The 14,504-nt window shown below is 44.6% G+C and overlaps 1 protein-coding gene across 4 annotated transcripts in view; it reads left to right on the forward strand.

The window, feature by feature from the left end:
• Positions 1 to 9,685: 9,685 nt before the first annotated feature.
• Positions 9,686 to 14,504, forward strand: part of EXT2 (exostosin glycosyltransferase 2) — a 139,048-nt gene continuing 134,229 nt past the window's right edge. The window contains exon 1 of one of the 4 annotated variants that reach the window (XM_043480711.1): positions 9,686 to 9,884. Coding sequence is in view for 3 of the 4 variants with exons in the window: in XM_043480712.1 (XP_043336647.1) it covers positions 10,332 to 10,358 (27 nt within the window). In the remaining variant the exon portion in view is untranslated. Of the gene's footprint in view, positions 9,885 to 10,240; positions 10,359 to 14,504 lie in introns of those variants that run through there. The other 3 variants (XM_043480712.1, XM_043480713.1, XM_043480709.1) reach the window with 3 other exon arrangements.

Genomic DNA, 14,504 nt, shown 5'->3' on the forward strand with positions numbered 1-14,504 from the left:
GATGGCCTTCAGTCTTCTGTCTCTATTGCCAGGGAAACAAATCAAAGGAACAACACATGTCAGAGAGAGCACGCCCCCCCGAGAGAGAAGAGTGGTAATTTCCAAAGTACAAGGAGAAAGGAATTAAATTCTGTTATGTTCAGGTTATTCTCCCTGCACGTAGGATGTGGGGGCCCACAGCACACCTGGGACCTGGGACTCGGGACCAGCCTCCGCTTGGGATGAAGTGAACGGGCCCCTGGTGGGAGCCGGGCGGGGCGTCTCTGGCTCCAGGGTGCGGTCTTCCTGGCAAGGAGCTCCGTTTACTCTTGATCCTGCGCCAGAGTGACCTTGCCATGACTGCAGGGAGATGAGGGGCCCTGAACTGCTCAGAGGACAACCTGACCCAGGCTGGCCTTTCCCCCCTAAGCATGAAAGGGCCACCCACCCCATCCCCAGGGTTGCTTTCGTTCAGAGCCCAAAGGAGCTTTCTGAACCGGCCTTAAAGCTGTATGCTTGAGGCCCCTTCTCTGGTGCTGGCGCTCCTGTTTGGAAAAGCTCTTTCCTCGTTCCGCTGTCAAGAGCATGTTGGTGAAATCAGCGTTTACTTTCTATAAACCGTGTTCTGTGGATTAGGATTTGTTTTCCTCTTTCTGCCTTTCATTGATTCATCCCTCTGCCCTGTCTTTTCGTGAATGCCTTGTATGCCTGGGACACCATGTGGGGTAATTTATATGCAGCATTCCTATCTCTAACCACAGTGGGAAGCTGGCATTATCATCACCCATTTTAGAGATGAGGAAAGTGAAGTCGCTCAGTCGTGTCTGACCCTTCGCAATCCCATGGACTGTAGCCTGCAAGTCTCCTCTGTCCATGGGATTTTCCCAAGCAAGAACACTGGAGTGGGTTGCCGTTTCCTTCTCCAGGGGATCTTCTCGACCCAGGTCTCCTGCATTGCAGGCAGACTCTTTACCGTCTGAGCCACCAGGGAAGCCCTAGAGATAAGGAAACTGAGTCCTAAATAGATGAAATGACATTCCCAAAGTCACAGAGCGACAGAAACAGCAGAGCCAGGATTCCAAGTCAAATTGTGTGCCCGCTAAGTCTCTTCAGTTGTCTTCGACTCTGTGACCCTATGGACTGTAGCCGCCAGGCTCCTCTGTCCATGGGATTCTCCAGGCAGAAATACTGGAGTGGGCTGCCGTTTCATCCTCCAGGGGGTCTTTCCAACCCAGGGATCAAACTGGAGTCTCTTACATCTCCTGCATTGGCAGGCAGGTTCTTTACCCTTGGAAATCTATTGCTGATTCATGTCAATGTATGACAAAACCCACTGAAGAAATAAATAAATAAATAAATAAATAAAAAAGAAAAGTCATGACAGCCCCAGTTTGGATGAAGGCCAGGTCAAACAGAATTTCCAGTTCTGATGTGAACTTTTCTAACAACATTTCTAAGCCTACCTGACTCTCAACAGGATATTTAAGGTTTGACGTCATGTTTTCTCAGACTCCACCACCCTAAGTCAAAATTTAAGGCTTTCGTTTTTGCTTGGAGAGTCTGAAAAAGAATTCAGAAGAAACTAAGAGTAGTAATTGCCTATAGGGGTAGGGGAATTGGGAGGATGGGAAACAAAAACAGGAGTGAGAATTTTTTTCCTTTCACTTTTTTTGGTTTTCCTGGGTTTGTCTTTAATGCTTTTTGTTTTTAAAACCATATGAAAGTTGTACACAGTAAAAAAAAAAAAAAAAAAACTTAAAAATTCTACTTAGGGAAAGTCCTAGGAGAGTTAAAAATACCATCGAGGTCTAGTACTGCCCTCAGATGTCTTTTGCGCTTCAGCTTAAACATTGCATCCTATTAATTTTTAAAAACTGTGGTAAAGTTTACCTACAGTGAATTGGACAGATGTTCATTGTAAGACTCAGCGGCCTTGACAAATCCGCATGATGATGTGAAACGTTTCCATTACTGTATAAGATTCCTTCAAGCTCCTACTGAAGCCTCTCAATCCTCTGCTGCTGCTGTTCACTCACTAAGTCATGCTCGATTCTTTGTGACCCCATGGACTGCCAATCCCCTACAGGCTAATGCTCTTCTGATTTCTGGTTCCATGCTTAAAGTTTGCAGGTCAAAGGAATCATATAGTTGTTCACTTTTGTGTCTGGGTTATATCACTCAGCTTGATGTTTTGAGGTCTGTTTACATTTGTATGTATCAGTAGTACATTCTTTTCTCTTTTCTCTGCATAGTAATATCCCCCTCTCTACTCTTGATATTGGTGACTTTTGTTCTACTTTTATTTTTGTCACAAACAGTCTTGCAATGGTTTTTTAAAATCAGTTTTACTAGTTTATGAGTATTTCATGAGGAATTATTGCTTTCGTTCATTCTTTCTGTTACATATTTGTTACCTAACTTAATTTCTTTTTTTAGATGTTTAATGAATATATGGGAAGTATAATTTTTGTATGAAGGAAAAATCATTAATTTTTCTCCTTTCTTCTGCCATTACTTTCCCCCCTTTATCTGCCAAAGCTATTGTTATTTCCTAATTTAAAGAAAAATTACAAAACATGTGCATGTTATTGTACATAAACTTTATCTCATAATAAACAAGAACTGCAAAATATTGATCTCTAGTTCATTATATACATTCAATAAAATATTCAGGTGTAACTGCTGTTATCTGCAACTTATTTTTAAATGCAACAGAAAAATGATGGATCAGCAAATAGATAGACATATGACAAGTACTGTAAAATAGTAATTGCATAATATGGTGCATATATGGGTATTTGCTACAAAATTCTTTCCATTTTTTTCTTTTTGCCTTTCACCCCTTCACCCGTTTCTCCCTCTCCCCACCCCCATCTCTGGCAACCACCATTCTGTTCCCTGCGTCTATAAGCTGAAGTTTTTGTGTGTTTGTTTTGTTTTGTTTTTAGATTCCATATAAAATAACAGGGCTTCCCAGGTGCACTAGCGGTAAAGAACCCACCTGCCAATGCAGGAGACACAGGAGACACAGGTTCGATTCCTGGGTCAGGAAGATCCCCTGGAGAAGGAAATGGCAACCCACTCCAGTGTTCTTGCCTGGAGAATCCTATGGACAGAGGAGCCTGAGGGGCTACAGTCCATGGGGTCGCAAAGAGCTGGACACGACTGAGTGACCAACACACTCCTCTAAGAAAGATCCTACAGCATTAGTATTTGTATTTCTCTCATTTCATTTAGGAAATGCCCTTGAGGTTCATCCGTGGTGTCATAAATGGCAGGATTTACTTCTTTTTCATGGCGGAATGCTATTTCATTGCACGAATATACCCCAATTTCTTTCTCTATTCTTCATCCACAGACACTGAGGTTGTTTCTGTACCTCGGCTAGTGTGAATAATGCTTCAGTGAACATGGAGGTAAATGCCTCATTTTTAATTTCCAATTTGTTATTTTTATAGTTTTATACAAGGACTATTTGTTTTGATTTACCCATAAGTTTGTCAATTTCATGACCTCTACTTCATCTCTTTACTTCTTTATTTCATCTCTTTTATCTTGTGGCTCAGATGGTAAAGAATCTGCCTGCAATGTGAGAGACCCAGGTTTGATCCCTTGGGTTGGGAAGATCTCCCAGAGAAGGGCATGGCAACCCACTCCAGTATTCTTGCCTGGAGAATCCCATGGACAGAGGAGAGCCTGGTGGGCTACTGTCTATGGGGTTGCAAAGAGTCAGACATGACTGAGTGACTAACATGGTCACTTCCACTTCACTTTACTTCATCTCAGTTTTCTTCTGGTTTTAATATTCTTTTTCCTGAAATACATCTTTTAAGATGCTCTGTTAGGAAGGGTTTGCTGATGGTAAATTCTTCCTGTTAGTATTTGTCTGAAAATGTGTTTCTTTCTTATTCTTTCTGTAAAAAAGATTTATTTATTTATTTTGACTGTGCTGGGTCTTCCTTGCTGTGCATGGGCTTGCTGTAGGTGCAGCAAGCAGGGGCTGCTCTCTTGGGTAGCACGGGTTGCAGGGTGCGTAGCCTTCAATAGTTGCAGCTTCCGGGCTCTAGAGCACTGGCTCTGTAGCTGTGGTGCATGGACTTGCTCTGTGGCATGTGGGAATCTTCCCGGATCAGGGATCAAACCCACATCTCCTGCACTGGCGGGCAGATTCTTTACCACTGAGCCAGCAGGGAAGTCCCCTTCCGTTTTTTGTTGAGACGTCTGCTGTTAGTCTTCCAGTCCGTCTATTACAGATGATCATCTTTGTCCAATAGTGTTAGAATCTTAGCGACCGTCTCCTTGGGTGCTGCCCCTGCCGCATTTTCTCTGGTCCCTGCTTCTGGATATATTCTGGGTTTTCTTTGTTTATTCTCCCCCTCTTTCAACTTCCCTGTCCTATATTCCATCTCCTTGTTATTTTTTTTCCCCTTGAATCTGCATTCTGACTTATTTATTCAGATCTATATCTCAGTTTATTAATTGTGTCTAACCTATGATTTAGCTTACGCATTGAGTTTTTAAGGCCAATTTTTATATTTAGTACTTCTTCAATCTCTTCGGTCTTCGGGGAAAAATCATCTTGTTCCTTTCTGATTTTTCGTGTTTCATCTTTGAAGTCTCTGAGCACCATAAACTTACTTATTTTATATCTATTTCTCATAATCCAGTTATCTGTAATTCTGCAGGTTAAGTTTCTGCTGTTTGTAGTTCCTGCTGACTGGTTTATTCTTCGTGTGCTTCGTAATTCCAGATTGTGAGCTTATGTTTGCCAGGGTTTGACCTGTCAGACCTTGGACAGCTTGCGCTGAGGGCATGGCCCTCCAGAGAGGGTTTCTGTTTCCTTCGTCAGGTGTCACCAACCTGGGTTGGAAACACTGCCAGTTACTCTCTAGGTGGGGAACTTCCTGAACCACGCCTGTAGTGTCCATTCAAATCCCACCCTGTGAAGCTTGAAATTAAGGACTCAGCAGAGATTCTCCTTTTTCCAATCTCTGGACAAGACAGACAAGTTTATTTATTTATTTCATTTTGGTTTATTTATTTTGTTACTGACGTTGAGCAAGTTTTTATTTTTTTTCAGTCTTCCACCTCAGTCTGATAGCTTTACCTGGGTTTCACCTTATCTTCCCGTGCTGCATGCCCAAGTTGTAACTTCAACCCTCAGTTTTCTCACGTCACCTTCACTTTTGGCTCCTTGAATATTTTCTTTACTTCTTCTCTGAGCTCAGGGTCCATCTGAGAGAGTTCATTGTATTTGCTCTGGTACTGATGGGTGTTCTCTGGTTCACCAGGCTGCCTGCCAGCGTTGTTTAAGCAGAAAAGTGAAAGTGAAGTCGCTCAGTCATGTCTGACTCTTTGCGACCCCATGGACTGTAGCCCACCAGGCTCCTCCGTCCATGGGATTTTCCAGGCAAGAATACTGGAATGGGTTGCCATTTCCTTCTCCAGGAGATCTTCCTGACTCAGGGATTGAACCCGGGTCTCCCGCATTGTAGGCAGACACTTTACCACCTGAGCTACCAGGGAAGTCTTAGCCAGCGTCAAATACAACAGAATAATCCCTTCACGGAGTCTTCTTCCTTGGGGAGTATACCCTTATCCATTCTTACAAACCAGTTTCATGTAAGTGAGTGAAGAGTGAAGTCGCTCAGTCGTGTCCGACTCTTTGCGACCCCATGGACTGTAGCCTACCAGGCTCCTCCCTTCATGGGATTCTCCAGGCAAGAGTACTGGAGTGGGTTGCCACTTCCTTCTCCAGGGGATCTTCCCGACTCAGGGATCGAACCCGGGTCTCCTGCATTGCAGGCAGACGCTTTAACCTCTGAGCCACCAGGGAAGCCAAGGAAGTGGTAAACCTGGGATTTAACTCCACACTAGCAACGCCTCTTCGTTGTAAACTCACTTTATTTATTTATTTATTTTCTTTCTTAATATATATTCTTTTTTTAATATATATTCTTTTTTTTAATATATATTCTTTTTTTTTTCTTTTTTTTTTTTTTAATTTTTTTATTAGTTGGAGGCTAATTACTTCACAACATTTCAGTGGGTTTTGTCATACATTGATATGAATCAGCCATAGATGTAAACTCACTTTAAAAAAAAAAAAAAAAAAGGCTGTTGTTGCCATTTCCATGGAAAGCCACACCCTTTCTAACACTCACTTCCGCTTCTCCTGGCTCACTGGCCACGCGGGACTCTGCACAGTCTTACTTTGTCCTGCACCGTCAGAGTGAGTAATGAAACATCTTTCTCCAGCCTCTCCTCTAACTGCTGACCACTAGGCCCTCTCTACCTTCTGAGACTTCAGGTCCTGGGCCATAGTCTTCCTTCTCACTCTCAGTCGCTTTAGCACCACAGAGCTTCTAGTATCGCAGCTTCTGTACTTTCTCATCTCCAATTCCTTGCATGGTTTCTACCCCTAGAAGTGTGCTGTGCTTGGTCGCTCATTCGTGTCTGACTCTTTGAGACCCCATGGACCGTAGTCTGCCAGGCTCCTCTGTCCATAGGGATTCTCCAGGCAAGAATACTGGAGTGGGTTGCCATGCTTCCTTCAGGGGATCTTCCCAACCCAGGGATCAAACCCAGGTCTCCCGGATTGCAAGTGGATTCTTTACTGTCTGAGCCACCACGGACGACCAAGAATACTGGAGTGAGTAATCTATCCCTTCTCCAGGGGAACTTCCTGACCCAGGAATAAAACTGGGGTCTCCTGCATTGCCTGTATATGCATTGCGTATCACAGCTTCTATACTTTCTCATCTTTAATTCCTTGCATAATTTCTACTCTTTGAAGTGTAGCCGCATCGTTTTAGCCACACTGGATTAACACTTGCTCTTTCTGATTGCCTCTCCGTCTTTCTCATGTCTGTGCCTTTGCTTATGTTTTTTTTTCTCAGCCTGGAATGCCCTCTTCACCCTCTACTTGTCAAAATCCTAACTATCCTCCAGGACCAGCAAAGGTATTAATTTTTGCATGAAGTCTTCCTGTGTGCATGCTAAATCACTCAGTCGTGTGCAGCTCTGCGACCCTATGGGCTATAGCCTGCCAGGCTCCTCTGTCTATGGGATTCTCCAGGCAAGAACAGTCTAACCCACGTCTCCTGTGGCTTCTGCATTACAGCCAGATTCTTTACTGCTGAGCCTCCAGGAAAGCCATCCTACATCTTTCCAATTGGATGTGATCACTTTCTCTCTTGAACTCTGTGGCATTTTGTTTATATTTTCCTGTCACTCTCCACACTCTGCTTTGATGACTCTTATTTGCGTCTGTTTGCTTTTTATTGAGCTCCTCCCAGCATTTGAAAAGTGAAAGTGAGTGTCCAACTCTGCGACCCCATGGACTGTAGCCTACCAGGCTCCTCCGTCCATGGGATTTCCCAGGCAAGAGTACTGGAGTGGGTTGCCATTTCCTTCTCCAGGGAATCTTCCCGACCCAGGGATTGAACCCAGGTCTCCCACATTGCAGGCAGATGCTTTACCGTCTGAGCCACCTAATTCTGGGCACCCTTTAATTCATTAAAAAAATATTCATTTAGCACTTTCTATGTGCCAGGCACTGTGCATGTTTAGGGTTATAAAAAGTGATTAAGATAGGCAGGTTCTTCAAAGGTGATGCCTAACACTGGTCTTTAACACAGAAAGTCTTCATTTAATGAAAATATAAATAGTTAATTTAAAACATATATACATACAGAAAAAGAGAAAAAGAAGAAAGTGAACATGCTTTCCACTTATCCATATCTCAAATGTGGTGTATGTGTGCTAAATGTCTTATCATTTTTAAGGGGGATGTGGGTTTGGGGAACAGAGCAAATGTTCTGTTAGATGTAGGGATGCAGAATGTGGATTTCCTGTCTCCAGAATAGTCTCGTCTCAGTCTCTCTGGATCTGTGACAAGCAGGCATTACCTCACAGTAATATTCTTGGAATCTCTGTTGCTGCTGGAAGCCCCAGTGCGTATCTAGCTTCAGAATTATCCCCATGAATATTTAAGCTCTAAATGACAGCTTCCACCAGATGGTGCTGAGGTACAGCTGGGACCAGATGGATATGGATTCTGCAGCCAGAGTCTGTAAACTGCATGGGCTCAGTGGGGTCATTTCATTAACTTCTCAGTAACGTCACTCTGCATTTTGATTGAATTTTTAAGACTCCGGTACTGTCTCACATAGGGGCTTTGCTGTGCATGAAGAAGGCTAGATCATGTAAATAATACAGAAAGAAACAAAATGAAAATGAAAGTTTTTCCTCCTCCCATTTCCACCTCCACAATTAATCCCTCTAAAACTGTTTATTGCTTCTTGGCTTCTTTACAGAAAAAAAGATATATATATATGTGTGTGTGTTTATGTATATATATCCTTTATATATATAAAACGTATATATATGCCTGAATCTAAGCATCTACATATCTATATATTTTGTCTTCTGTTTCTGCATTTTATTACATAAAGAGAGTCATACTTGTCTACTGTTTTATTTTTAAATTTTATTTTATTTTGTTTTGGCCACACCGGGTGGCATGTGGGATCTTAATTCCCCAATCGGGGATCCAACCATGACCCCTAAAGTGGAACTGGGGAGTCTTAACCACTGGACTGCCAAGGAAGTCCCTTGTGTACTGTTTTAAACCATGTTTTCATATTAACATTTTTGAGATTTTTCTATACCAACATACATATGCATTCTCTCATTATTACATTCTCATCATAATTTATTTTGATTAATACCAAGTTTTCCATAGTTTATTTTGGTTGTGTTTGGGTTTTTTATATTATTAGACACAGTACTGTAATGAATATTTTTGAGAAAATGTCCGTTGAGAGTATCCATAGGGTAAACTCCATACAGAGGGATTGTTGGGGAAAGTTACTGGCATTTTATGTTTGATCAGTTCAGTTCAGTTCAGTTGCTCAGCCGTGTCCAACTCTTTGCGACCCTATGGACTGCAGCATGCCAGACTTCCCTGTCCTTCACTATCTCCCGGAACTTGCTAAAACCCATGTCTACTGAGTCGGTAATGCCATCCAACCATCTTGTCCTCTGTCGTCCCCTTCTCCTCCTGCCTTTAATCTTTCCCAGCATCAGGGTCTTTTCTAATGAGTCGGCTCTGTGAATCAGGTGGCCATACTATTGGAGCTTCAGCTTCAGCATCAGTCCTTCCAATGAATATTCAGAATTTCCTTTAGGATTAACTGGTTAGATGTCCTTGCAGTCCAAGGGGCTCTCAAGAGTCTTCTCCAACACCACAATTTGAAAGCATCAATCCTTCGGTGCTCACCTTTCTTTATGGTCCAACTCTCACACCCATACATGACTACTGGAAAAATCACAGCTTTGACTAGACGGACCTTTGTTGGCAAAGTGATGTCTTTGCTTTTTAATAAGCTGTTTAGTCATAGCTTTTCCTTCAGGGAGCAAGCGCCTTTTAATTTTTCTCGTTTGATGGATACTAGCAAATTGCCCTTCAGGAATGTTGCACCCTCATCAATACTGATTATACTCAGACTGTTACACTGTTACATTTCTGTCAGGGCTACATTTTTACGAGTGAACCGTTGTTCAGTTTGCAGTTTCTTTCGTTAAGGAGGCTGCGGGTCCTCTGAATTTCCCTGGGAGCCTGAGCCTCACCCACCTGCCCGGGAGAAGCCCTGAGCGGTGCCCTGACTCCTCCCGTCCAGCAGGAGGCGCGGCCCCGGCCGCTCCCGCATGCGCGGTGCGCTGGGTGTCAGACCGCCGAGCCCAGTGGCCTGCCCGGGGCTCCCCCGCTTGCTCCAGTACTCCCGGCCCGGCGGTGGCGGCCGGGAGCTCCGCGCCATCCCACCCGGGCGGCTGTGGCCCGCGCCCCGCGGCATGAGCCGGTGACCAAGCGCGGGGCCCAGCCGGAGGCAGCCGTGGCCGAGGTAACCGCGGCGCAGAAGGGCCGGGCGGGCCCCCGATGCGGACTCGGGCCTCCCCGGGCCGCGGGGGAGTCGGGCCCCGGGATCTCCGGGGAAGCGCGGGCCTCGCGGAGGTCCGAGGGCTGCGGGAGACGACCTCCACCCGCTCCCTGCCGGGGCCACTCCTGGTGCTCTCCCGCTTGGGGGGCGCGTTGACTCCCGCCCCGCCTTCTCCTTCGTCACCCGGCCCCTGCGCGCACTCTGGTTGCCCACCTGTCTCCCTCGCTCGCTTCCTGCACCTTTCCTTTCTCCCCGGATCCTGTGGCTTCCTTCCCCGAAGGGCCCACCCCTCTGCCGTGACCTTTGCCCGCTGCCAGCTCCTCCCCGCGAGCTCCAGGGTTCTGCTTCCTCCCGCGGGGGTGTTTGAGCTCTGGGCCCTGCCGTGGGCAGTGGCGTTCCGTGCGGTACCCAATGCCTCGGGCAGGACTGGATGCTCAGGTGAGCCACGGCCAGCGGTGTTTGGGGCTCTGGGCAGCTACTTGAAACTCAGAGGTTATTTGGCGTTTTACATACCGGCGGTGGGAACTAGATAATATGTATACAGTTTTGAGGTTAAAGTTGCTCGGTGTAACTTACTGGGAAGCGCTCATTTAGCCGGGTCCTTGATATATTTGTCTGAAGATGTCTTGAAACATAAGTATGTCCATTTAACTCCCTTTTCTCTGTCACTTGCATGCCCTGAGAACTTAAACTGGACTTAGTCTGTAAATTTCAGAGCTCAAAGGCTACTTACCGTAATAAATATATGACTCACTTTCCATCACTCCTCACTTGCAATGACTTTAAGCCATCTGGTTGCAAATGCTGGTATAAAACAGATAGATTTGCATCTGTCTAGTTATGCTGGTTAATTGAGAAGTGAAAAAGGTGTATCTCATTCAGGCTTTTAAGGGTAATTGGGGAAGCAGCTTGACCTGGGGGTTAAGAGCTCAGGCTCCAGAACCAGACTGCCAGCCTCCAAATCCTAGCACTGGCATTTTCTAGTTGTGTGAAAATGTAGCCGTCCTTGTTACACTTTCCCTGTTTGTAAAATGAGGATAATCATAGCTCCTCACTTGAGACTGTTAGAGAGTCTGTGCTATGCTCAGTCGCTCAGTTGTGTCCCACTCTTTGCGACCCAATGGACTGTAGCCTGCCAGGCTCCTCTGTCCATGGGGATTCTCCAGGCAAGAATACTGGAGTGGGTTGCCATGCCCTCCTCCAGGGGATCTTCCTGACCCAGGGATTGAACCCAGGTCTCCTGAATTGCGGGTGGATTCTATACCAGCTGAACTACCAGGAAAGCCCGTTAGGAAGACTAAGTTAACACCAAGTTAACAAAGTACTTAAAACAGATCCTGGCATGTAGTAGGTCCGCAGTAAAGTTTAGTTATTAGTTCCTTAATTATATGCTTTGTATTAATTACAGTATAATTTTCACCAAGGGACACAGGGTTTTTATTTTTTTTTAATTTGAAATCACTTTTAGGGGTGGTTAGCTTTAACAGAACTTTGATTATAAAGGACCCTATCAGGTAAGGCAGTGAGTTGCAGATTTTCCTGCTTGGGCCAATATTTATTTCCTTTGTTTTCAGGAACAGGTGTGTTGAGTTCCACCGTAGCAGGGGCTCCAAGAGCTCAGTTTCTAGAAAGTTTAAGAAGATGAGAGTTTGTGGCTGAAAACTTTGGACTAATCACTGAGGAAAGGTTATTCAGGCAGAGTTTAGGAATAAATAATTCCAGGAACAGAAAATGCATCTCATCTTGACAGTCGAGTTGGAAGATTTTTCCAGTGATTCAGTGCCTGACCTCCAGCCAGATGATTCCAGTGTTTAGCAGGGACAAGTTTGGTGTGCTTCGAGAAGGCTATTGTTTGTAGGACTTTGCTCTGAAATTCTTACTTTGACCCAGGTTGTGGTATTATATGGAACAAACATTCATCAGTAGAAGATTCCTCTTGGTTTGTCCTCTTTGGGGAAACTCAGTGTTAGGGGAGAAGAGGGCAGTGAGGGGTAAGTATGGAAAATTCTGTCTGTGGAGTTACCTGGTGACAATTACCTTGAAACTCTTAATTCAAGAAAGAAAATAATCGAAGTTCATCACCATGTAATTACTCAAAACTTGGACCTTGAACAGTGTGTGCATTGATGGAGCTCAGAGGGATAGAGACACTCCCTTCATTCAGCAAACATTTCTGTTTACGTGAAGTGTGTTCTAGACATGGTATTATTAGGTTGGTGCAAAAGTAATTGCTGTTTTGCATCATTGAGCTTTGCCATTTGGTATTGGAATGCATTCTTAAATAAATGTGTTTATGCTATACATCATTTTAATGCTCATTTCTTGCTTTTTTTGGCTAACGAATTATTACTTGCTGTTTATTTTATATGTATTTTAGACTATGGAAAGGTTGTTAGACAAAAAGCAAATTTGAGTGATTTTCTTATTTGAGTTTAAAATGGGTCATAAAGAAGCGGAGGTAACTTGTAACATCAACAGTGTATTTGGCCCAGGAACTGCTACTGAACGTACAGTGGAGTGGTGGTTCAAGAAGTTTTGCAAAGGAGACAAGAGCCTTGAAGATGAGGAGGGTAGTGGCTGGCCATTGGAAGTTGACGGTGACCAACTGAGGGGATCATTGAGACTGATCCTCTTACAACTACACGAGAAGTTGCCCAAGAACTCAACACTGACCATTCTACGGTCGTTCAGCATTTGAAGCAAATCGGAAAGGTGGAAAAGCTTGTTAAGTGGGTGCCTCGCGAGTTGACCAAAAATAAAAAAAGCCTCATTTTGAAATGTCATCTTTTATTCTCTGCAACAACAACAAACTATTTCTCTATTGGATTGTGAAGTGCAATAAAAAGTGGATTTTATACAACAACTAGCGATGTTTAGCTCAGGGGTTGTCCTGAGAAGAGGCCCCAGAGCACTTCCCAAAGCCAAACTTGCACCAAAAAAAGCATCATGGTCACCATTTGGTGGTCTGCTGCCTGTCTGATCCACTACAGCTTCCTGAATCCTGGCGAAATCATTACATCTCAGAAGCATGCTCCGGCAATGGATGAGATGCCCCCAAAACTGCAATGCCTGCAGCCAGCATTGGTCAACAGAAAGGGCCCAATTCTTCTTCTAACAATGCCTGACTGCACATTGCACAACCAGTACTTCAAAAGTTGAACGAATTGGGCTGCCAAGTTTTGTCTCATCTGCCATATTCACCTGACCTCTCGCCAACTGATTACCACTTCTTCAAGCATCTCGACAACTTTTTGCAGGGAAAATGCTTCTACAACCAGCAGGACGCAGAAAATGCTTTCCAAGAGTTCTCTGAATCCCAAAGCACAGATCATTATGCTACAAGAATAAACAAACTTATTTCTCGTTGGCAAAAATATGTTGATTGTAATGGTTCCTGTTTTGATTAATATAGATGTGTTTGAGCCTAGTTATAATGATTTAAAGTTTGGGATCCATGGCTGATTCATCTCAATGTATGACAAAAACCACTACAATATTGTAAAGTAATTAGCCTCCAACTAATAAAAATAAATGGAAAAAAAATAAATTTAAAAAAAATTAAAAAAATAAAGTTCAGGATCCAAAACCGTAATTACTTTTGCACCAACCTAGTAGATACTGCGGAGAAGGCAATGGCACCCCACTCCAGTACTCTTGCCTGGAAAACCATGGACGGAGGAGCCTGGTGGGCTGCAGTCCATGGGGTCGCTAAGAGCTGGGCACGACTGAGCGACTTCACTTTCACTTTTCACTTTCATGCACTGGAGAAGGAAATGGCAACCCCCTCCAGTGTTCTTGCCTGGAGAACCCCAGGGATGGGGGAGCCTGGTGGGCTGCCATCTATGGGGTCGCACAGAGTCGGACACGACTGACGCGACTTAGCAGCAGCAGCAGTAGATACTGGGAATATTTAGCAGAGATCAAAACTGACTCCAAGAAAATGATGACCAGTAGAAGGGAGACTTACAGTTATATAACCAATTAATACAACCTGGCAAGTGCTGTGATGAAGCCTGTAAAAGCTATGAGGATGCTCACTGAGAGCTCTCTGTCTCTAAAGCTCCACTTGGTAAGGGGCTGTTTTTTTGTTCAAGGCTCTTCCCCTCATTTCTTCCATTAGGAGTTTTTATTCCACCTTCAGGGCTTGTCAGCTCTCTCAGCATAGTCCTCCTCTTGGAGCAGGTAAACCTCAGAAACATGAGTCTGTATCCCCGGGAACAGCTCTCAGTGGAGGTGGGGGGGTGTGTTGGAGACTGGGGTTGGATGGACTTTGGTGGATGACATCCTTCATGGAACAGTTCTCAGGTGCGTTTTCAGAAGGACACTAATCGGGGAGCCCCATCCGCCCAGCTCAGCATGGCAGCCAGCTCAGGAGTGCTCTCCTGGCTTCCCATTCTTCCCTGACTCTACTCCTTACTCCCTCTCTCTGGCTTTCTGGATTCGTCTTCTGCAAGCTACCTGCACCCTTAGTTTGGCGGAACATAAACTAAGGAGGCTGCTACTGGAAGCGGCTGTAGAAAGCAGGTCCTGAGAATAGTGTTGTGAGACGGGAGCCACTCACCCTAAGGGGGGGTGAGTGAGGAC

Source organism: Cervus canadensis, chromosome 11, assembly GCF_019320065.1.
Source record: "Cervus canadensis isolate Bull #8, Minnesota chromosome 11, ASM1932006v1, whole genome shotgun sequence".
NCBI classification, from domain to species: Eukaryota; Metazoa; Chordata; class Mammalia; order Artiodactyla; family Cervidae; genus Cervus; species Cervus canadensis.